General features: G+C 36.9%; 7 protein-coding genes across 7 annotated transcripts; 4 read left to right on the plus strand and 3 right to left on the minus strand.

Annotated features, from left to right (window-relative positions):
* Nucleotides 1-788: 788 nt before the first annotated feature.
* Nucleotides 789-1760, plus strand: J4E93_005968 (uncharacterized protein; the record flags this gene model as incomplete). The annotated part of the gene is made up of 1 exon (XM_049343886.1): nucleotides 789-1760. The coding sequence occupies one exon, from the start codon at nucleotides 789-791 to the stop codon at nucleotides 1758-1760; it is 972 nt and encodes a 323-aa protein (XP_049199119.1).
* A 79-nt stretch (nucleotides 1761-1839) lies between these two features.
* On the minus strand, nucleotides 1840-2861 carry J4E93_005969 (uncharacterized protein; the record flags this gene model as incomplete). Its single annotated transcript, XM_049343887.1, has 2 exons — nucleotides 1840-2238; nucleotides 2298-2861. The coding sequence occupies 2 exons, from the start codon at nucleotides 2859-2861 to the stop codon at nucleotides 1840-1842; spliced, it is 963 nt and encodes a 320-aa protein (XP_049199120.1).
* Nucleotides 2862-3637: 776 nt separating this feature from the next.
* J4E93_005970 (uncharacterized protein) lies at nucleotides 3638-5410 on the plus strand (the record flags this gene model as incomplete). The annotated part of the gene is made up of 1 exon (XM_049343888.1): nucleotides 3638-5410. One exon carries the CDS (start codon nucleotides 3638-3640, stop codon nucleotides 5408-5410), a length of 1773 nt encoding a protein of 590 aa, XP_049199121.1.
* Nucleotides 5411-5734: 324 nt separating this feature from the next.
* J4E93_005971 (uncharacterized protein) lies at nucleotides 5735-6315 on the plus strand (the record flags this gene model as incomplete). The annotated part of the gene is made up of 3 exons (XM_049343889.1): nucleotides 5735-5819; nucleotides 5941-5972; nucleotides 5998-6315. 3 exons carry the CDS (start codon nucleotides 5735-5737, stop codon nucleotides 6313-6315), a joined length of 435 nt encoding a protein of 144 aa, XP_049199122.1.
* A 576-nt stretch (nucleotides 6316-6891) lies between these two features.
* On the plus strand, nucleotides 6892-7329 carry J4E93_005972 (uncharacterized protein; the record flags this gene model as incomplete). Its single annotated transcript, XM_049343890.1, has 2 exons — nucleotides 6892-6899; nucleotides 6948-7329. The coding sequence occupies 2 exons, from the start codon at nucleotides 6892-6894 to the stop codon at nucleotides 7327-7329; spliced, it is 390 nt and encodes a 129-aa protein (XP_049199123.1).
* Nucleotides 7330-7764: 435 nt separating this feature from the next.
* On the minus strand, nucleotides 7765-8587 carry J4E93_005973 (uncharacterized protein; the record flags this gene model as incomplete). The annotated part of the gene is made up of 2 exons (XM_049343891.1): nucleotides 7765-8373; nucleotides 8423-8587. 2 exons carry the CDS (start codon nucleotides 8585-8587, stop codon nucleotides 7765-7767), a joined length of 774 nt encoding a protein of 257 aa, XP_049199124.1.
* A 694-nt stretch (nucleotides 8588-9281) lies between these two features.
* On the minus strand, nucleotides 9282-10856 carry J4E93_005974 (uncharacterized protein; the record flags this gene model as incomplete). The annotated part of the gene is made up of 2 exons (XM_049343892.1): nucleotides 9282-10693; nucleotides 10730-10856. 2 exons carry the CDS (start codon nucleotides 10854-10856, stop codon nucleotides 9282-9284), a joined length of 1539 nt encoding a protein of 512 aa, XP_049199125.1.
* Nucleotides 10857-24883: the final 14027 nt, after the last annotated feature.

Here is a 24883-nt window from a genome sequence, read left to right on the forward strand (position 1 = left end):
TGGATGTTGATGGTCTCCATCTAGACATGCAGAACTACAAACATGAGGCGAGCGTAGAGAGCGTATTTGGGAGTGCACTGTAGGCGTATCCAGAGGATTCGAGCATTTTGGCTGACCGAAAGGCGGAATCAAAAGTGAGAGTTGTTTCGAATGTCTCCAACTTATCAGGCCTTATTGTAGTACGCTTGGCACTCTGTTGCCATTCTAGAACTGGGTGCTCGAACAACTTCAATTCGATGTCGTTCATAAGCGTCCTGGCAATCTCGAAAATGTTCGGCGCGTGGCATCATGGTGGTGCAACCTACTACCTTGACACTGCGGGTGCCTACGATTCCAGCTAAGCAAATGAGGGGAAAAAAGAAAGCAAGAAAGAACAATGTCACATCTCGGTGCCAGCGATACATGAGATGAATGCCTGCTTGAACCCATCTCTTGAAGTGTGAATTGACGATAGAATAGGGACAAGGAATATTTTGGCGAGATACGTGGGTTCCCGCGAGATCTCTTATCTTCGAATAAGCGCAGACGCGATCTAGAGTCGAGCCTTGAGCATCGAATTGATGGTGACTCTGGTAGTAGGCGGAGTATGTGGATGAAGACAGATGATGAAGCATGCCAGACGAGGTAGGCGTCGGCGAAACCATTCACCGAGACGCCAAAGAATGTCGCGCTCCCCACCACCCCACCATCGTTTGGTCGATCTCACAGCAAAGTACCCACGGTCTCTACCTTAACTCGTTTCCTCCGCTCCCTACCTTGCTTGTCCTAAGATACCCTGCGCCATCACAATGAGCGACGCGACGCCTACACCTGAACCAGAAACCCTCGAAGCGCTACAATCTCGGCATCGCAAAGAGCAACGCGACCTCGTATCCCGTATAACACAGAAGAAGAAACAAGCGAGCAAAAAGACACGAAAGGGCGTCAACGATGAGTGCGAGCGACTCGAGCGCGAATTGAAAGAGCGGCAAGCGCACGAACTCGCTGTGCAGAATGGAGAGGCTGTGGATGCGGAAGAGCAAGCGGAGAATCCGCAAAGCTCCGGGGATGAAGCGCAGGATATTCAAGAAGACATGTCCAATCTCCGAGTAGATGGTCCGGATAGCAAAGACAGCAGCACCAATGGCGATTCCACCGAGCCCAAGAAGAAGAAGCCGAACCGTGCCAAAGCCCGCCTCGCCCGTCGCGCCGCCGAACAAGCCTCCATCATCGCAGAAGCAGAGCGCGAAGCTGCCAACGCACCGAACCCACGCGAACTAGAACGAGAACGCATGGCGACACAATTACGGAAACACGGGCTGGCGCTGCATGAGATACGCGCGGATGGTCATTGTCTATATGCTGCTGTCGCAGATCAGTTGCAGACACGAGAATTGGGCTTGAAGCCAAGGATAGGTGTCACGATCAACGGAGAGGGAGATCAGGGAGCCAGTACCAAGCCAGAGGCATACAAGGCGGTCAGGCACGCGGCAGCAGACTGGATCCAGGGCCATGCGGACGACTTTTCAGGCTTCATGGAAGACCCGTTGCCGGAGCATGTGCGCAAGATTAGAGAGACTGGCGAATGGGGTGGCCATCTGGAACTGCTTGCATTAGCTCGGACATACGGTCTAAGGATATGCGTGCTGCACAGCGATGGGCAGGTGGACAAGATAGAAGCCGAGAACGAGGTCAAAGAGAAGGAAGAAATCTGGCTGGGATACTACAAGCACAGTCACGGTCTAGGCGAGCATTACAACTCGCTACGCAAGGTTGGATGAGGTTGTGAGCGGTAGTGCAGATGCTGGCATTCAGACAACGGCTACCAGAGATATGCAACCTCTCAGCAACCTGCTACGCTCAATGCCACCTCTGCTCGTCCAGACAATCCGCCTTGTGCCGCCACATACTCACGCAGTCCCTTACGAGACCCTTGATCACGCCAATCTCGTGGGTCCGCTTGGGCGTGTAGTGCGCAATCTTGACCAACGCGTTGTCTGCCTCTTCTCTATCCGTCTTTGTCACCACACCCTGGTCGTCATACGAGATATCCCCGCCTGGCTGTTTGAGCAGCTCGGTATGTACGAGAGGCGGAAGCGACCACGGAGGGCCACCTGAGGACGCGGGCTTGTGTGTTGGGAACTCGAGACAGATGAGGACACCACCGGTAGACGAGGTATTCGGGGCAGAGCGGCGGAGAAGCGTGGTCATCCGAGATGCCCACTTTGGCCGTAGTGACAGAGGGAGTGCGCAAAGGAACTAATCGTCGCGTCAGTACAGATGCCATTTCCACGGTCGACGTCAGGAAATCGATTCACCGTATTGTCGTAGATAATGTCGAATCCTTCATCGCCCTCCCAGCCCTCTACATCTGCCAACCAGCCATCCTCAAAGAAGTCTCCACAAACAATCCTCATCGCTCCTTTCCCAATCTTCTCATTCGCAACTGCGTATTCTCCTCCCAGCGGTCCCTTGCCAGGGTCTTCCAGATACTTTCTCGCCGCGTCTGCAGCATGTGAAGACACCTCCAGCCCATAAGCGTCGTACCCATGCGCCGCGAACAGCGCTACATCGTATCCCTTTCCACATCCCGGCACAAGCACCCTCCTCCTCTTCCCATCGTCCCGCAGGGGTCCAGCAAGAGACGCGTAGCCTGCGGACTCGCTGTTCGGTGGTGGTGCGCCAAGGGAGGGATTTGGGTCTGGGGACGACAATGGACGACCACGCTCTTGCAGCAAGTCAATCAAGGCCGGGTTCGCGTGACCGCGATCCCAAGGTAAGAATGTAGATTCTCTCCAAAGGTCATCCCAGCGGTTGTTGTGCTCTTCGTCCGGGGCTGAGGAGAAGTGTGTTCGGAGACGGTCTTGGTTCTGGGTTGCCATGGCGTGAGCTCTCGGGTTCGCGGTATACCGGGCGGCTAATTGAGTTTGTGTTGAAAACCCAATGGCTTCGTGTTGTGGAATAGCTTTCGACGATGACGGAATGAGGAAGCCGAGGCCATGATGGGCCCTTCCAAGCCATTTTGAGCTAATCCATCTTTACCCCGCCAAAACTTGCTCGCACGACAACGCCAAAAGTGACGATAACGGCCCTGCAGATGCGATCGGATTCTGCGATGTCAACCTCAAGGGTTCTTGGACTTGGCTGACAGATGCACACCTAAGCATCAAACGGGCTGACTTCGCTGCGGCCCTACGACAGATCTACGCCTGGTGCTGGCACATCCCGTGCCGTGAAGCTCCAATTACCCGGATCGCAAGCATGCTTCCTACTGGGCCCACCCTTGCTTCGGATATAATTAATGCGATTTGTTTCCGCATGGCAAATCGCCTGTTCCGCTGTCAGTTCTGCTTAGTTATCGCTCAACAACTGCGTCTCGCTGGGCTTCGTCTGGAGTCATGGCCTGGTTTGACTTTTCTTCGCCCACATTCCCCGTGTTGAGGACATGCTGCGGTGTACATAGCGTACAGGTACGCGTTGATAGTATGCTGAAGAGCTAGAGATAGCGGCTGTCGACAACCGAGGTATTACGACGCATACGGAAAAGAGCAGGTGCACGCGGAAATCAATGCAAGCTGTCGATTGACATAACCTTGTGAAGATCGTAGCGTTGCGTTACTTGGCTTTCTTTCTTTCTTGTCGTTTTTTGCAACGGGCGATGATGACAGACGACGAGAGGGCAAGATCGCCTTCCGGGATGATGAAACAGGAGAATGTGCCGGACCGAGGCATCGAAGAAGAGACGAAATTAGAACAGGAAGAAATATCGGAAAAGGACATGCTAGAAACAAGCAACCAAGGGAACAACGACACAATGTCGATTTCGTCATCACGAGCGTCAACCGCCTCATCGCACTCTACGCATGCCGACCAGCCGAGAACATCGAACGCGAAACAACGTCCAGTTGCTCTGGCAAGAACCACCTCAGTCCTACCCGATGCCGTTATTGTTCCACGATCACAGCGCCGTGGACTTCTTGCGCGCTTCGCGCTCATCCCAGAGGTTGAGAACCCAGAACACTACGCGCGGCAAACGAAATGGCTTCTCACATTCATTGTCGCCTTCTGTGCCATGGCAGCACCGATGGGTAGCGCAATCGTTATGCCAGTGTTGCAAGAGATCAGCGTAGCTTTCAATGCAACGGAGACGGTAACCAACATGAGCGTTGCTGTGTACATGCTGAGCATGTCCATCTTCCCGTTGTGGTGGAGCTCTTTCTCTGAGCGATTGGGTAGACGTACGATATACATAACGTCGTTCATATTGTTCGTCTTGTTTGCTATTCTGTCCGCAATCAGCTCTAGCATTGCTATGCTGATCGTCTTCCGCGTCTTGTCTGGTGGTGCAGCAGCATCTGTGCAAGCTGTAGGCGCAGGGACCATCGCCGATGTCTGGGAGACAAAGGAGCGCGGACGGGCGATGGGTATCTTTTACCTTGGACCGCTTTGTGGACCTCTCTTCGCACCCATTATTGGTGGTGCTCTGGGGTCGGGGCTAGGCTGGCGATCGACTCAGTGGTTTCTGGTCATCTACGGTGGGCTGACACTGATCTTCATCATATTCGCTCTTCCGGAGACCCTGCATCGAAAAGAGAAACCCTCCGCAGACCCAACAACACTACCCAGTAACGATGCCGGGAAAGAGCAAAGTACAACACTCGGAAGAAGCACCACGCGTGCCTCCACTGTCCAGAAAACCAAGAGCATATTACTACATCTACGCCACATCTTCATCGATCCACTGCGCATCATAGCATGGCTCCGCTTCCCGCCCGTCTTCCTGACCGTCTACTACGCCAGTATAACGTTCGGCTGCCTCTACATCCTCAACATCAGCATCCAATCCACCTTCGCCGCCCAACCCTACTCTTTCTCCACCCTCATAATCGGCCTCCTCTACATCCCGAACTCTGTCGGCTACCTCCTCGCCTCACTCTTCGGCGGCAAATGGATCGACAGCATCATGCACCGCGAAGCACGGAAAGCAGGCCGCTACGACGACAGAGGCAAACTCATCTTCCGCCCTGAAGATCGGATGAAGGAGAATGCGTGGATTGCTGCTATCCTCTGGCCTTCGGCTCTCATCGTTTATGGCTGGACGGCGGAGAAGGGGATTCATTGGATTGTGCCCATGATTAGTAATTTCTTCTTTGGCATTGGCAGTATGCTTATCTTTGCGTTGGTTAATACCATGCTCACGGAGTTCATGCCCAGACGCGCTGCGTCTGGAATCGCACTGAACAACTTTGTGAGAAATATCTTCTCTTTCACCGGCGCGGTAGTTGCGGAGCCGATATTGAGTGCGATAGGTAATGGGTGGCTGATGACGATTCTGGGTATCTGGAGTGTGGTTACGGGGTGTATGGCGCTCTATGCGATGGGTAGATGGGGTGAGAAGTGGAGAGAGGCCATGGTCAAGGTTTTGGGGTGATGGATCATGTTCTCGAGAGATCTGATGTCTTTATTGCAATCACTTCGCCAACCATCTAGTATGCTGAACGATACTCCTCATCAAATCACGAAACACGATCATTTACAGATCCTCAATACTGTTCCATCCCATGTCAAGCAGAGAGGGGATGCTCGCCAGGTCTGCAGCTATCGAGGTGTGCTCCATGTCCAGTACTTCGAACGCTTCCCGTTGCCCAACGTCCATGGCGCCGAATTTGCAGTTGTTCTGGTCGAGTTGGGCTTCCAGTGTCGAGACCTGTTCCTCGAGCGGGCGTAACTTGGCCACGTCGGACACAACCAAGGCATGTCCCACATCCAGGGTCTCATAGGCTTCTTGTCGAGCGACTTCCATGACGCCGAATTCGTACTTGGCCTGCTCAATCTCATCGGTGAGTCTTGAGACTTTCGCTTCGAGAGGGGCAATGCTTCGAGAGGGGCAATGCTTGCAAGGGCGAGCGCTGTCGAGATATGGTTTTCTGCTCAGAAGTAACACGTTAGCTGATGGACTAGGCGAATACATCGCTCTCGAGCAGACCGAAAACGTATGGAATACCACGTACGTCGCAGTCTGATGGCAGCAGCAGTGCGCTCTTGGATTCGATGAAGAAGGCCCCGTTTTCTCTCGTCCGCGCTACGAAGCAGATCCAGACGAGCGTTGAGATCCTCGACCTGCCGCTCGAGGTCCGGCTCGGACGATTGGGATACCTGGGCTTCTTGCGAGGACTGATTGTCATTGTCCTATTCATCTTCCTTATCTTCGTCAGCGTCGATGAGATCGGTGTGGGGGTTGGGGAGGTTGAGAGTTTGCCGGCGGATGGCGAGTTCGAGCCCTGGGGCGCGGATGTTCCATGGCAGTGTGTTCGCCATCTCAGGATGACTGCGTGAGATGCAGATAATGCGTCAGACTCTTCTCCACGATTCCGCCGCGGAGGTGGGGTGCAGGGTGGCAGATGGCAGGAGAGGAAAGCACGACTCACGACAACCACAGCACGCCACGTGATCACTGGCATTGGGAGTTTTCAAGGTTGGGAAGCCGCACAGATTGACCTGGCGCGATAGCGGAAACGACAAGCCTCCAACCGTACTTGCTTTGCCAACGTAGGATTCGCTCCTGCACCCCAGAGCTATGGCTTCCCGAAGCGGTCTCACTACCAATGAAGCTTTGCATTCGAGTATTGATCAATCTCGCCAGCCCGAAATCCGCCGTTCCAACCCTGGGTAACAATTCCGCTATCATTACAAATTGTGGGTCAATCAGGAGGACGCACCACGAGCGAGCATGAGAGATAACGAAGCAACGAGTCGGGTCTCTTCCGACCACGCTCAACCCGCCGCGCAAATTTGATGGATTCTTCTAGCTTGCACTGGTCACGGCACGACGCAACTACTTCACAAGTCAATCGGAACCAGCTGCGGCGTCTCGCGCAATCTCCAGACAACCCCCTCCTTCATCTAACCACCATGACACCGTTTCCTCTTCTAGACACGAGATCATCCTATCGCGTATGTTCTCCCAGCATGCCACAACTTCCAGTACGCACAACTCGGCATCAAGGCTTCCGCGAGTGGCTTGCCGGCTTTATGCTTGAAGTTCACCAGATACTGCGGGAAGCCTCGGTTCGCTACTACGATGTCGAAGTAGTCATCCGAAAACCCTTCAAGACACCTGGTCCGGACAGCGAGTACAACAAGACTGTGATTGTTTTGGCGGATATCTCGGTGGCAGATGCCCACGCCGACTGGGCCATCGCAGCACGAACGGTTCTGGAGCGGTTGATAGCCCTGGGGCGCGACGACATAAACTTCGAGATCGTGGACCTTGAAGCCGCCTGCGAGTTCGATAACGCCGTCTTTGAAGACGACCAAACAGTGCAAGCCTGGCATAACGTCCATATATAGATGACCCAAGAGCTTGGCGAGATGCAATGGAACAGCATCGATATTCTTGAGAGGTCTTTGGGTCAAGTCAAACAAATGACTTCGCCAACTATGTACATCACAGCGTCTGATACGAACGACCCAAAGTAGTGGTATGAGGCATTGGGGCGCCTTCAAAATCGAGCTCATACACGGCGAGCCAGTCGTTGGTCACAACACGACACCATTCGATGAGGACAGTCGAGCCATGAAACCAAAAAACATGTTCTAGGCCTGAAGCATACATTGTCTCAAACATCACTTACTTGTTAACATTTAATGCTTTGTATGCGGCAACCTCGTATCAACCCGCTAAATCCGTGATCTTCGATTGACTCAACGATCTCTCAATTCATTGTACGTTAACACACGAATGGCAGCGCAAGGCATTCCCTCCGCGATTCGCTCCATCCCTGACTAGATGGTCTCGGTTCCAGGGATGACACCACGAAGCTCCTTAAGGCAGTCTTCCATTTCTGACTTCCATCTGCTCTGTGTAAACATGAGCAGCATGAGGATATTTTTGCGAAAGGTTGATATCTCGCGATTATCGGCAGTGGTTGCGAAAGTAGCGACCCGGTGATCCAACATCATCTGTATCTTCTGCTCGGGACTGCTGCTGTCGAATTCCTGCAGGGTTTTTTGATCAAGATCCTTTCCTTGCTCTTTGTATGCGTCGAGAAAGGCACTGATTGTTTTCTCCGCTGGCTCCAGATAGAGCTCTGCCGCTTGGATTAGCATGCTCCCGTACCAATCATCCGCTGCTACCAGCATCTCGTAACGCTGCGTGATTTCCAGCTCTTCGTTCTTCAAAATGGATTCGGTATGCCTGGGTACCTCTTCCAATTCGGTGATAGCCTGTTGAAGGAGGACCGAGGCGGCCCGCGCCTTCCTGGCTGGCGGAACGATCATATGAAATAGCGCAGTGGTACCCTCCGGGGCGGCGGAAGACTGGTCATTTAGTTTCATCGTCCACTCTTCGAAGGATTCCAGGGGTCCAATATCGTCGAGGCTGGTCACGTTGGCCTTTGTTCTAAGTTAGATCGTGTTAATGCATTCGGGAAGCATAGCTTACGTAGGCATTCTCTGATCTGATGTCTAAGATACCCTGGGCAACCATTCTGTCCAACTCCTCCTTCTGGCTGGCCAACTTTTCCACAAACTGAGTCACTTCATCCGCACGTTGCTTCTGGATTAATGACGCTCGTTGTAACTTCTTTTCGATACCGGTTCCGGTCATGCTTGTAGCGTCGTAGAATTGTCTCGGCTGCACGTTGATTCAGAGCGGACTTCGGGAGTGTGAATCAGGTCGGGCTCTGTTCAGAAGAAAATCGCAGGCTTTATTCAAATATGGTACGTGATGTCCATTGTTTGTGGTTTGGGCGCTGGGACCGTCGCGGTCAAGCGCTCCTCGATTGCTTGGTTGTTCATGCTAGATCTGTGATCACCGGCTGAGTTAGAGTAAAGCACACCTATGCGGTGGCAGTTCGTGTGGTACTAATAGCTGCGCCAACACTCGCTCTGGGTTCGATGGGACTGTGACTTTTTGCGCCCATACATGGCTGATACAATAGCGCGATACGATGATGGAAATCTGAATACACAAATTCGACGACATCACGCATTTGCTACTTCTACGCTACTTCCATATGTATGTCGATCCCACGCGCAGGTCATGGAGAGAGAAGAAGAAGAAGAGGAACTAAAACCTAGTAGAACCAAGTAGATAGACCGCTTTGATGACGAGCGATAGACTGACGCAAAGTGGAATCAAGGACTAGCAAACGTGAGGAACGTTTAAGAGACGAAAAAAGCCCGCTCAGACAAGCGAGAGGTGATAGGTACCCGCTTATGAAAGCAAGAGACTGGTTGTATGCGCCCAATGATGGAGAGGCAAAAGAGGCTCGTGGCATCTGTGACTAGCAGAATGATGTTCACATCCAGAAGTCCAAGCCTTTCCAGGAAGCTTCCCTGTTGCGCTTCGGGTAGACAAAGAGCATCGCCTCGCTGTTGCCATCCTGTTTGTACATTTGCAGAAAACAGCAGATGCGATTCGTTCTGTTCTGGCAAGTGGTGCAGCAGTAGGAAAGACTGTTCCTTGGCTTTCGTTCATGGTTGTTCTTAGCGATCACGTAGCCGAGCATGCACTTGCTTGTTTCCAAAGATCGTGCTTGGTTTTCTATGGCCAAGTAGTTGGCATGTCTTACCTTTCTTTCGTCCGACTGGTGACATTCGGCGAGAATAGCGGCTACCAAAGAGTCTGCAATATGTCTGGGGAAGTCGCGAAGTTGTTTGTATGCGGGCCTTCCGCCGCCACTTGACGGGACCACAAAGACGTATGGTACGAAACGAGCCTCTCGGGTCTTCCTCATTTTAGGGCGTTGGCTTCTCTCAGCCTCAAGTGGTTTGATGTCATCATCAATGTGCTCATCTGACGACATCTCGTCGCCAAACGGAGTTTGAGCTTGATTTCGTCGCGAACGGGCTTCATTCAAGGTTCCGGAAGCTCTATTGAATGTAGATATGTCGCCTGTAAGCTTTCGCGAGCGGGTACCGGCAAGCTTAGGGCTTCGACGAGAGTGTAGGCGTGGTCGATCGAGTCGCTTTGCTTCTGGCTCTGAGTCAAGATCTGACGCGGCACGGTCAGATGAGTCATCAGCCATATACCGTCGGGAACGTTTACGCAATGCGACCGTACTATGACCTAGTGGCTCATGGGCGATCCTGTGGAAGTTGGGAGACTTCTCTGTCTGATCGATATGCTCTAGAAACGGCGAGCCGACTGCCGTCAAATCGATAACCTGGCTAGCGACCGTCCAGTCTCGACCTTCGCGTCTTTTGACTTGGTCTCCCCCTTGTGATGCCGCGGATGAGGCGTGCTGGGCGGGCCTGGCAGATACGAGTAACTTGGGCTCGGTGCTCTTCTTCTCTTTATCGATTCTCTCATGTTGAAGCTTGGCCAGCTCACCTCTAGTCCATGCGAGCTCCTCTTTGGTACGTTCAAGCTTTTGCTGGGCCTTGAAGAGAGCATTGACTTCAGCCTGAGCTTTGGCGTTGCCATCCACATTACCCTTGGCTTCCATTATAGTTTCGGGCTCGGCACAACTGCCATCGATTGGCATGTCAACCGATTTCTCTTGCAACTCATCGGTGGCGGACTGAGTGTCGATGAAATCGTTCCAGTCATCATACAGCTGGCCCACCTGCAATTCATATTTGCGGAGGTGTTCCTGCTGCAAGAACTTCCACAAATCCTCGTCGAGATCTCGCATCTCACTTTTGTTCTTGTCCTTAGCGCTGCGGAGCCGCTTTGTGACGAAGTCAACGATCATTTCCGCGTATTCACCTAACACACGTCAGTGTGGTGCATCTGTGGAAAGACTTGGGAGAGCTACGATGATCTCGCCGAGGTCGATCAAGCCACCAATTCGCTTTGCTGACTGGGAAAGCCCGATCTCGATATCCTTGATCGACGTTGTTCTCTTGATAAGAGTGTGTGGGTCTAGCATCTTTTCTATTGTTAGTGGCGGCCGTAGCGAACATGCATAAAGATCGCTCACCTGGAAACTGACTAGGACTAGTCTGATTACCGAAACCATTACTAGTGCGAAAGCCGAAGTTAGACTGATAGGCTTGGCTAGGGTAATTATAGCTAGGTATGCCTACGCGCTAGGTGAATTAACCTGGAATGCCCGCAGTCTGAGGATACTAGCCTAGCAAACTAATAGACTGCATTAACTAGTATCGAGGCCTAGTCTGTAATATACTATAGCGCGCTCTATACTATAGATGTAATAACTATAAAAGCTTTGCAAATTAATAACGTGTTTTGTTAGCTACTATTTATTAGCAAACTAATCCTACAGCGTAAACTAGTCTAAAAAGAGTAAAGTCTGTTACTAGTATATAAAAAGACATATTTCTAAAAAGGTTAAAATTCTATATTTAGAGGTGTAGGCGTTAGGCAGGCTAAAGCTTAGGTTTTTAGCGCTACTACCTTTAGTATAGTTAAAGCTTTTAAAATTTAGAGTAGTAAGGCAACTATTCTATAAATACTAATGTCTACCTATACTATAGTAGAGAGAATTATAATATAATTATATATTCTTAATAGCTTATAACTAACTAAGCTATAAATTATAAAGTAATAAAATACTAAAATCTTAGCTTACAAAATTATACTTCTATATATATACTTTCTATTCTCTACCTCTATTCTTATTCTATAGCTTATAGTAAAATTAGAGATCTAAAGACTTATTAAAGACGTAAATAGTAGCTTAAATCTAATACTAAAAGCTATACTAGTATACTAAATAAGCTCTTAACTACGTTACTACTCTTTTATAAGTTCTTCTAGTGTTAGTAAGTCTATCTAAAGCTAATCTTATTACTAGTTATATTACCTCTCTCTATACCTATATTAATTATATTCTTATACTACGTTGCTTATTAAAGCTTCTATAGACTACTCTAAGACTACTAAAAAGAAAGCTCTTAGTTAAACTATTTTAGTAATTATTATGTAGACTATTATTAAGGCTATTATAGAAGCTATTATTAGAGCTCTTAAGGCCTACCTTACTTATCTTATATTACGTCTTAAGACTACTAAGACTATTACTACTATTAATACTATTAATACTATTAAGATTATTATACTACTACTATAAAGGCTTCTAATATATAGACTAAGACTTTCTATAGTTCTCTATTATAGCTAAGCCTTTAAGCAACTTACTAGTAATATATAAAAGTTCTTTTATAGGCTATACCTACTCTAAAGAGAGTAATAAAATAGTTATTATATTACTAGCGTTACTCTTTCTACCTAGAGTAATTTATTAATTATCTACGCTATTTATACTTATAACTTTATATATAAGCTTAGGCTATAAACAGCTTTACTTATAAAAATAAAAGTAGCTATTATATACTAGCGTAAGGCGTTTATTAGAATTCTTAGCTAGAGTAGTAATAAATAGACTAAAGAGAATAAGGCGTTTAAGGTCTACCTCTAGTATAATAATACTATTAAATAGATAGTAGCTATATTAGTGTTCTACTATTATAGTTGCTCTTAAGAACTAAGCTATAATAGAGTAGTTATCTTTATTAGCTTAAGTTATATTATATTAATAGCTAAAGATTAAATATAGCAAGGCGTTAATAATATAGACATTACTTAATATAAAGTTTCTCTTCTTAGTAAAGTCTTAAAAGTAATGTGTTATTAGTCTATATAGAAGCCTTAGTACTAATAGCAATATACACTAAATATATTAAAATCTTAAAATCTTCTAGTAGTTCTAAGACAAAAGCTAGGCGTCTTTTAACGTCTTTTTACTAAATAGAGTCTACAAAATTAGGCACAAGGCACTAGTTAGCTACTATTAGATAATATAAAGCAAAATACTTAATATATTAAATATAGTTTTGTGTTACAAAGAGCTTTAATTTAACGTTAATATAGTTATATAATATAACTAATATTATTTTAATAACATAACTAGCTTATTAGCTAACAATACGTTAGAATTTGTAAGCTATATTAGAAATATTACATAGTAAGTAGGTTATATATTTTACTTTATATTAAGCTAAATTCTATTACTATATATAGTTTTAATTATTATCTAGTATTATAAACACGTTGTAGAAAGGCTTTTATAGTGCTTTTATTATAGTTAAGCTATTAATATTATTATATATTTATTCTATAAAGCACTTTATATTATCTTTATAGCTATAATTATAGTATGTAGTTTTAGTGCCTTTTTATATATTTTGTTATTTGCATAAGTCTTATAGGTAGGTAGTTTAATTTAAGCAACTACTTAGATTATTATTTATAGTTACTAATACTATAATATATAGTATTAGAAATAAAATACTAGAAAGACTCTATATTATAAAACTTCTACGCTATTACGCGCTTCTCTAGTAGTACTTATAGCTAATTCTTAGCTAGTATATTAGTGTATATACTCTGCCTCTTAGTAGGCTACTAATATAATATTATAACTAGCTCTCTTATTTCTTATCTTAGATCTCTCTCTATCTATTACCTAGGTCTAGTAAAGCTTTTCTATTAATTCTTTTTATTTATAAAATAGCGTAAGGTATATATTACTTATTATTTATTAATACCTAATACTAGAAAAGTAGCTAGCTATTTATAATAGTAGCTATTATATAAGATTATATATAACGCGTATCTTATAAGTGTAGAGTGTAAGCGTTAAAGAATAGTAGAGAGTTAGTTATTATATATAAAAAGACTAACTACTAAGAATTTAGTAATAAAGCTAGAAATAGGTAGTAGTATTATTAGTTACTATTTACTAGACTACGCGTTTATAGAGAGTAGTGTATAGTAAAAGCTTTCTATTAACTAAGAAGCTAAGCGCGCTTTTTATATAATAGACTAGACTAGAGAAATAGACGCTTTAAGAAGAGAAAGATTTAGTAGTATATAATTTAAGTTATATAATAGGCTAGCGTAGCATAGCTCTAGCTTAGAGTTAGCTTAGAGAACTATAGTTATATTAGTAATATATACTTTATAACCTCTTTTCTTTAGAGTACTTACTTCTAAATATATTACTAACTCTTACTATTATAATTTAAAGGCTAGATACGTTAACATTACTATTATAATATAATATAGCGTTTTAGCTACTTCTTAATATTATATCTATCTATTAATAAGCTTTCTCTTTATTACTCTACTATATAGATATTAGCTTATATTTAGTTTACTAGATACCTATAGACTTTCTAACCTTAGGTTAGAAACTTTTGCTACCTATATCTATACTCTTTCTCTAGCGTCTACTATAGCTAGCCTAGTCTATAAGATATCTATAGATAGAAAGACTTAAAGCCTTTCTAGAATATCTAACTCTTCTTTATTATCTTACTACGTCTACTATAGCTAGCCTAGCCTATAAGAATATCTATAGATAGAAAGACTTAAAGCCTTTCTAGAATATCTAACTTTTCTTTATTATCTTACTATATCTACTATAGCTAGCTTAGCTTATAAGATAAAGTCTATTCTCTCTCTACCTCTTTCTATAATAACTTTATTTATATAGAAGTACTAATCTATATATTAAGCGCGCACTCTAGCTAGCTATTACTACCTACTACTAGACTATTACGTAGTTATTAGTTTACCTTCTTTTACTACTCTACCTAGCTAGCTATTACTACCTACTACTAGACTATTACGTAGTTATTAGTTTACCTTCTCTTACTACTTTACCTAGCTAGCTATTACTATATCTACTCTCTATTAGATAATATAAACTACACTAGAATAGACTTTATTAATAATATATACTATCTCTATTTCTAGTAGAGTATACTCTAAGAAGTCTAGCGCTCTTATAGTATATAATAAAATTAATATCTATATTCTAGGCTAGTTAATATATTATAATAGTTACGTAGTTATCTATTCTTCTTCTCTTTCTTACTACTGTTTCTAGTTATTAAGTCTAGAGTAGGTATTATTAATACTATTACTATCTCTAACACTAGATTAGCTAGTTAAAAGGCTTAAGCTACTTAATTCTTTATAGTAGTAAAGTATTATTTCTTATCTACGCTTAATGTATTTCTTATAATAGTAAAGTATTATTTCTTATCTATACTTAATATATTTCTTATAATAGTAAAGTATTATTTCTTATCTACACTTAATACGTCTCTATTATAACACTATTAGCTCTAGAGAAATATACTTAAGCGTAGATATAGTTACTTACCTTCTAACTTATAAAGGCGCGTAGCGTTTATAAGCCTCTCTTATATTATATATTTACTATTTACTATAATTTTATTACTTTAGAGCTTAGGCTATAAAGCTATCTACTAGTAAAGATTCTTCTATTATTACTCTACCTCTATCTCTATTACTCTTACTTCTATCTCTATCTCTATCTCTATTCTCTTATCTATTTTAACTTTCTTATCTATAGCTACTATAGTAGTAGTATAGCTTCTTGCGATTACGCCTTTTTAATAGCTATTACTAGAAGATTAAAATAGCTAAGACTATTTCTATATTCTATTTAGTAGTAGTAGTAGTAGTAGTAGTAGTAGTAGTAGTAGTAGTAGTAGTAGTAGTAGTAGTAGTAGTAGTAGTAGTAGCTTGCGCTTAAAGAGACTTCTTTTCTTTATAGCTATTCTTATAAAGCTTTTACTTAAAACTACTAGTGTTACACTTTTACTTAAAGCTACTAGTGTTACGTTTCTACTTAAAGCTACTAGCGTTACGCTTCTACTTAAAGCTGCTAGCGTTATAACTATCTACTTCTATATCTAGGTAGCTATTCTTATAAAGCTTCTACTTAAAGCTACTAGTGTTATACTTCTACTTAAAGCTACTAGTGTTATAACTTTTAGTAACCTCTTATTATTAGTTAAATTTAGATGCGTAAATATAACTTATATACTCTATTACTAATAAAATCTTAAATAGATTCTAATTACCTCTTTAATAATATAGTCTGTTACTATATATTAATATTCTTCTTAATACTAAGTATCTAATATACTTATTATTACCTTATATAACTATAAAGTACTTTAATATATATACTATTATTATATACTATTATTACTTACTATTATTACTTACTATTATTACTTACTATTATTACTTACTATTATTACTTACTATTATTACTTACTATTACTACTTACTATTATTACTTACTATTATTACTTACTATTATTATATACTATTATTATATACTATTATTATATACTATTATTATATATCTTATACTATATACTTTAATATTCTAAGTAATAGTTTTTCTAAAAGTAAATATATCTAGATAGAGTTAGAGGTAGCTGTATAGAATATAATAAAAGAGATAGCTATCTAGTAGAGTAAGAATATTATCTACTTCTAAAGAATAATAATCTTAGAATAAGGTTAGAGGTAGCTATATAGAATATAATAAAAGAGATAGCTATCTAGTAAAGTAAGAATGTTATCTACTTCTAAAGAATAATAATTCTAGAATAGAGTTATAGGTAGCTGTCTAGAATATAATAAAAGAGGTAGCTATCTAGTAGAGTAAGAATATTATTAGTATCTACTACTAAGTTAGTATTCTAAGGTATATGTATAGAAGAATAAAAAGGTATAAGATACTAGGCTTAGTAGAGGTCTAGAATACTAAGTAATATTTACTAGATTAGTAAAGGTTTAGATCTAAGAGCTACCTAAAGAGCTAAAAGTATTAGTAAATATCTAGATTATATAGTAACTTCTTAGATCTTAGAGGTAGTTACTTAGCTTAGGTTAGCCTTAGATATAATAATATTCTAGAACATTCTAACTACTATCTAGGTAAGCTTTTAGGTTACTAGAAGTATTAGCTTTATAATTTTTAATACCTATATTCTATACCTAGACGCGTTCTTAGCTATTTTTAACTACTATAATAAGCCTATCTTTTCTAGTATTTAGTGTAAATATTTCTACTTTAACGTTATTATATATCTACTATAAACTAGTTTTAAGAAGTAAAAGCTTAATATTTACCTTTATATATATTCTTAAACTAATAAAATAATTATTTTCTTCTACTAAAACCTTTACCTAGCTACTAAATAGACTCTAGATTTAGCCTTTATATACTAGATAACCTAACTATATAGTATTATTAATAGAGTAGAAGTAAAGAATATATATAAGTAGTATATATAAAAAGAGAAAAAAGAGTAGTATAAGTATAAGAGGTTAAGCTAGTAAGTAACCTAATTAATAGAATATTAGTGTACCTAGGTAGTATATAGAATAGTGTAGTAAAGCTTAGAAATATAATATAATATCTCTAGTAGCTAATATTACTATACGTTAGCCTATCTAGTAGACTAGATTAGTATAAGATAGAGCTAGATAGTTGTTGCTGCTATAATTCTTAGTTAAGAGAAGATATTTTTTTCTAGCCTAGTATAGTAGTTATAAGTAGAAGAAGTAGAATCTATAAACGTTAGATATGCTAGTAAAGTATATTATATTACTAGAATATTAAGATAAAAAGATTAATATAGTAGTTTAGGCTACTATAAACTAGATAATCTTTAGCTACTTAGAGTATAGATAGAATACTTATATATAGAAATAATAATAGTAGACTATAGTTAGCTACTCTTACTATTACAGAGTAATCTAACTCTACCTACGCTAGTTTCTACTTTATTACGTTATATTATATACTAGCGCGTTCTACGTATTACGCGTTCTCTTACTTAAAATTACTTAGACTACTTAGAATTAAGTTAAATTTTATATAAAAACTTTTACTTAGACTTATAGTATTATTTTAGATCTATTATATTAGTTTTAGTAGACTACGCTATATAGTATAAGTAAATAGAGGTGCTAAAGAACTAAGGTAGACGTATTTAATTATAGAAAGCCTTAAAGTAGCTTTTAGAACTCTAGAGTTAACTATAATTAAAAAGAAATATAAAATTATACTAATTAGTTATATATATAATACGTAGCTATAAAGAATAAGAAAATTAGTTATAGAATAGTTCTAAAGTCTAACTACGTGCTATATTTACCTTTTCTATAGCTAAAAGACCTCTAGTAATAGTAAATATAAGAATATACAACTCTAAAATATATATTTACATATCTAGTTTATTACAAATAGGTAGAAGGTATAACTAATAGAACACTACTATTAAACTCTTACTACCTTAATTAATATTATATAGATAATATTATAACTCTAAGTTATATAAATAATAATACACTATCTTAAACTCTTAGTAAAGCTATAAGAATAAGAAGTATAAATGTATATCTACAAGAGGTATAGTAGAGTAGAGAAGTAACTAGTATAGGTAATATATAAGAAGAGCTTAGAGTTTAAGAAGAGTTAATTCTTTCTATAGTAACTAGAGTAAGACGTAGATTATAGAAAGTATAAAAAGAGAGGCTAAGTTATATAAAGTAAATATTCTTATTAATAAATATAAACTCTCTATCTTCTAGGCTTAGAATAATCTATAGCTTCTTAGCTTATAGCACTAGTAGACTAAAGATCTAATACTTTTCTATTATAGTAAATACGTAGTGCTTTAAAACTCTATTATAAAAGATATTTTACTAAGTAAGAGTTTATATAACTTTCTTAGTTATAAAGTTACTATCTATTAGATTAATAATAATAAATAAGTAATAATAATTATAGTACTTATATATAAAGATACTAACTACCTAACTAGCCTTATTATCTAATATCTTAATCTAGTTACTAACTTAGTATAAAAAAGCCTTTTTAGTTACACTACAACTCTATTAATACTTAAATATTACTATCTAATATAAAGAGATATAGCTTATAGATAGAGAAACTTTAACTACTTTATTTATTAGATAGACTAGCGCTAAAGAGTTATAACGTTTAGTATATTATACTTATTTTAGTATACGTTAAGAAGAAGTAAAATAAATAGGTAATTAATCTCTAATTTACAAGGTAACTAGACACTAAGTAGTATATTTTATAGTATAAGCTATAAAGTTAGAATAATTACTATTTACACTTTAGCTTTAAGGTGCGCTATATTAGAATTAATTACTTAAGTATTAACCTTCTCTTCTAACTCTTCTAACTTTTCTAACTTAGAGTTAGTAATAGTTAAGTAGCTAAGAAGAGTTAGGTATTTAGTAGTAACACTATAAAATACGTAAGTAAGCTCTAGATATATACGCTTAAAAGTATTATTAAGAATAAAGATAATAGTTTAGTAGTAGTATTCTATTTTAAGAAGCGTCTAGACTACTTTCTAGAAGTTAGTACTATATACCTAGTTCTTAAAGATGCTATAGAAGTTAGTATACTATAGATAATAATAATATAAATAGAAAGTAAAGAGTGTATCTATAATATAGTTAAGTAAGAGTAGAAAGAAAAGAAGAGTTAACTTACTAGTAACAATTTTTTCTCTATAATATAACTACGTTAAGAATAGAGGTAAACTAAGTAACTATATTATAGAAATAAAGAATTATGTAGATATTTAGCGTAGCTAACTTTCTTATTAGCGCTCTAATATACGCGCGCTCTTTCTCTACCTCTTTTAAAGTAAGCTACTCTATTAGTATAGTTTCTTCTTCTCTAAACTATAGATCTAGTAATTTATCTATATTAGTTAAGCTTTTATAGCTAATAGCTATAGAAAGGTATAATAATAGGTTACTAAAGATAAGATTATCTAGATTAAGATTCTTAGAAGATGTAACTACTACAATATTAATAAGGTTCTAGTATTACTCTTAGCTTTTAATTACTAAAGTGTAAAGATATCTATAGTTATATTAATAGAGCTACTAACTAAGAAAGACTATATTAGCTTTAGCTATTATATTAAAGTAATATATAATAAAATTAACTCTAGTAAAACTACTTTTATCTTTCTACTACTTAAGAAATAGTTAAATAGTGCTATTAAACTTTAGCTGTATATAGATTAGTAATAGCTAATTCTAGAGAATAATAGAGTTAATTATAAAGGCACAGCTATATTTCTAAATAGAATATAAACTATTATATTTCTTAATATATTAATTGCAAGGCTAGCTAGGTAGAAGAGATAGAGTAGTAAATTTCTTAGCGAATTTATTATAGAATAATAACTTTAGTATATTTTTAAATAATACTATAATTATCTATTAAGCTATTTCTTTCTACTCTAAATAGATAGCGTTAGTAGAGCGTAAATAGAAGAAATTAAGTGTAGATATAATTATCTAAAGTAGAGGTAGAGTAATTACTAATCTAAGCTTCTAGAAGATCTTGTCTCTTTCTTAAGTAGCCTTAGTGTTAGTTTTATTTCTATACTATATTATCTTAAAGTAATAGTAGCTGTTTAGTATAGTATTATAGTTAAGATTTCTATATTAGTCTAAATTAATTATATAATGCTAGTAGAAATGCTATACTTACTAGCTCTTATAGCTAGAGTTAGCCTACTACTATAGTATATCTCTAATATAGATAAGATATAGCGTATATATAATAATAGTACTACTATTATTAAGCGTTATCTCTAAGCTAGACTTAAGCTCTATAAGATACTTTATAAACTCTATAATATTATTCTAGTTTATAGTAAAAGAGCTAAAAGTAAAAAGAAAAATATTAATTTAGTAGCGTTACTCTATCTTATCTAGAAAAGTAAATTAGATATATTTACCTATAATAGAGTAATGTATATTATAGTATACGCTAAAAGTATTAATAAACACTATATATAAAAAGCTCTAAGTCTTCTACCTAGCTATAGGCGCTAATAAAAGAATTACCTTTTTTCTATAGGTAAGTAGCTTAAGCTTACTTTAATATAGATATAATAGCGTAAGTTAATATATAGTAATACTACTAGCTACACTAAATAAAATAACTTTTTATAATATATATCTATATAGTAGAGAGTTGCGCTATAGTGTGCTTATACTCTAGTTATAGTTAAGAAATACTTAGTCTTCTAGTTATATAATATAAGACTTATAGATCTTAACTAGTATTATATTCTTAGAAAGAAATAATTTAGTGCGTCTATTTAAAATATTAGAAAGCGTAGACTCTACTTTATTAGTAACGTCTACGTTAATTACGTAGATATTATTAAATGTAGTAATATTACTAATAAAAAGAATTATATCTCTAGTAGTTCTATTTATAATAGTAGTAGCTCTATAGTCTCTTCTAATAGTTAAGATATAACCTAATTAAGTAGAAGATCTAGAGAGCTAATACTATATAAAATTAGATATTAGTATTATCTTTAGTTATAAACTAGACTAGTTTATTATTATAAACTACCTACTTATTATTCTATTTAACCTGCTCTAAGCCTAGAGATACTAGAACTCTACTAGCTTATCTACTACCTTAGCTATACTAAAATATCTATAGTTTATTATTAAGTCTAAATAAATTATGCGCCTAAATATGTCTTGTATATTAAATATATAGAGATCTTTATTATACTTAGAGTAAGTAGGTAGCTTTACTAGGTTAAAACTAAGTTACTACTTATATATCTTTAGTAATAGTAGCTACTAATTAAAAGCTTTCTTAAGTGTATTAATGCGCTTTAGTAGGCGCTTAATTTCTAAGTAGATAGAATTAAAAAAAAGAAGAATAGATTAGAGCTTAGAGTACACTTACTATAATATATAATACTTTATAAGAAAGGTTATTATAGTAAGCTTAAATTCTATTATATTAAAATCTTTAGTAGAGCGCAGCACTTTAGTAGATAGATTATTAGCTAGTAAAGCTAGTAAAAGAGAGCTAACTATAGAACCTTCTTTATCTTCTATATTATTATTACTATTAAATAAGCTCTCTATATAGCTATTATTAGCTATATACTTCTTTTCTAACTTATCTTTCTAATTATCTTTATCTATTTAAACACTAGTAGTAATAGATATATCTATAGATACTTCTAAGTTAGCTATAATATCTATTATAATATTATTATAGTTATCTTATATATATTCTCTTAGTATTACGTCTACTAGCTTAATTATATTACTAAGAGAGGCTATATTATCTAGAGACCTATCTAGCATAACGCGTAAGCTTAGAAATTAGTATATAGAAATATTATAGAAACTTTATAGATTAGAACTAGAGAATTATATAGTAGAAAGATTATTATTACTATTATAAGTATATAATAATGCGCCTGCAATATATAGTGTAGCTAGTTACTTATTAGAGACTAGTAGTTAATTTAGATAAAAGCGTCTATAATCTATAATAAAGTATATCTACTATAATAACCTAAAAGTTAGTATATAAAAACTATTATATACTTAAGAGGCTCTTATAGAGCTAATAAGTAAATTAAAAGCTAGAGTAGATAGTAAGATTAAGATTCTAAAAGAAAAAAGGCTATAAAACTATAAATAAGAAAAACCTAAGATATAACTAGAGCTAGTTATATAAGACTTAATATACGTATAAAAACTATAGATTTAGAAGTATATATAAGCTTAGATATAACTAGAGCTAGTTATATAAGGCCTAATATATCTATAAAAGCTATAAACTTAGAGGTATATATAAGCTTAGATATAACTAGAGCTAGCTATCTAAGGCCTAATATATATATAAAAGCTATAAATTTAGAAGTGCGTATAAGCTTAGATATAACTAGAGCTAGCTATCTAAGGCCTAATATATATAAAATGTCTCTAATATCTACTCTTAGAAATATATTCTAAGAAACGTACCTAAGTAGACTAGTAGTAGGTTTCTAGATATTATAGAATATTAGCTAGATTAAGAAGAGTATAGATCTAAGAGGCTAAAGAGTGTAGAAGAGTATTCTATAATATAGTAGAAGTATCTACACTTCTTAGAATCTAAAAGAAGTAGCTTACTTTAGAATAGATCTAGATATAAAAATATTAGTATATATTCTCTACTATAGCTTAGAACCTTTCTAGCTAGCTAGAGTAAAAGGTTTCTAAGTTTATACTTTAGGTATAGATCTAGATATATAAATTAGCTAAGACTAAAATTTTAAAAGTAGTAATAATAAGAAATAGTTAGAGAGGCTCTATATAGTAAAAGTAATTACTTAAAGAACTAAGACGCTAATTTAACTAGAAAAGCGTCTAGATATTATTAAATCTATCTTAAATATAATTTTACTAAGTTATAATAGTTAGTAATATCTAATATTATATAAGAGGTAATAGCAATTCTAGTTATATAGAAGTACCTTAGAATGCGTATATATATTTAATAGAGCTAAATTATTAATATTCTATAGACTTAAAGATAGAAGAAGTAGAGAAATTTCTTAGTAGAACTAGTAACTAATATAGGTCTAATTCTAGCTCTAATTACTATAAGATATATATATATCTACTATAATAACTTATAGTTAGACTAACGCCTTTTCTCTTCTTAGTAGAGTTATATTAGTTCTCTAAGTTATAGAAGTAGATATCTAATAGAAGTAAGAAAGTTGCGCGTATAAATAGCGTATAGTAATAAAGATATACTATATAGTACTATATTAGAATACACTTAATTACACGAATAGATATATTACTTTAATTTAATAATATAGAGCGTAATAGAGTTAAGTATATATAATATTAATATTTCTATATTTAAAAATATTACTATATACGCTTTCTATACGTAGCTAGCGCCTAGGTAGTAGCTCTACTACTCTACTTTTATAACCTGCCTATTACTACTATTACTATCTATTACTCTATTATTCTAACCTCTAACTCTTACTATTCTATATTCTTTATTCTTATCTTGTATTTTCTTTCTATTTCTACGTACTTTATATTTTTTTTTCTTTATAATGCCTAGTTCTATTATATATAAGAATATTATAAAGAGAAAAGCTATAAGTAAACCTAAAGCTTAAGTAGTAATCTCTAGCACTAAAGCTAACACTATTAAGCTTTCTAATAATAACTATTACTTAAAAAAAGTTTAAATAGAGAGCTAATAACTCTAGCGCAGTACTAGTAAGAAAGATAAATATAGTAATAATACTAATAGTAATTACAATATAGAGCGTCTAGTCTCTTACTAAGTTAGCTACCTTAGAGGCTTAGACTTCTCTACTACTTATTAATCTTACTTATCTACTATACTATCTTATTATATACTACTAGTAGCTAAAGCGAAACTCTTAAAGGCTATACTATTAAAACTAAGAGCGCTTTTTATAAAACGTATATCTATATTAGCTTTATAGTAGTCTAGCTAGAAGTCTAGTTAACTAACCTCTACTTTATAGACTTTAAGCGCTCTAATACTTTAAGGCCTAGTAATATCTAATAATAAGTATTTACTAGAGCTTTAAGAATAAGTCTATACTCTAAAATAGAAGAAGAAAAGTAGTATTAAGAATAAAAAGTAGCTAGTAGTGTATATTCTAGAGAAGTAAAATAGTAAAGCTATAAAAGATATAAGTATTAAGGTTAAGAATTTATTTTAATCTACTTAAGTTTTAGAGTAGCTATTAGAAGATAATAAAAAGAAAGAGGTAGAGAAAAGTAGTATAGAAGAAGATAACTAGAGTATTACTAAAAAGCTACCTATAATAGAGAAGAAGCTTAAGAAGCTTAGCCTTACCTCTATATAGTAATTAGTTCTAAGCTTTATAGTTTATAAGTTAGAAAAGTTTAAAAGTATAAGTATCTTTATCTAGCCTATTATCTATTATACTAATTTAATTTATAGAAAGAGAAGAAGAAAAAGTATAAACTCTACGTTTATAATAAAACTAAGCTTAACTAGATAGCGTTAATTACACACCTACGTAATTTAGTTCTATTAAACCTTCTTTAGGTAATCTACTTAGTAACTTTTAATATAAAGAAATGCCTATATTTTATCTACTACGTTTATTCTAATTACTATAATAGCGCTTAGTATGTATAGGTTATTATAGCTACTAATTTTAAAGTAAGAAATAATATCTTATAGTAGAAGTG

This window comes from Alternaria ventricosa (assembly GCF_023758065.1).
Source record: "Alternaria ventricosa strain BMP 2768 chromosome Unknown scaffold_9, whole genome shotgun sequence".
NCBI lineage: Eukaryota > Fungi > Ascomycota > Dothideomycetes > Pleosporales > Pleosporaceae > Alternaria > Alternaria ventricosa.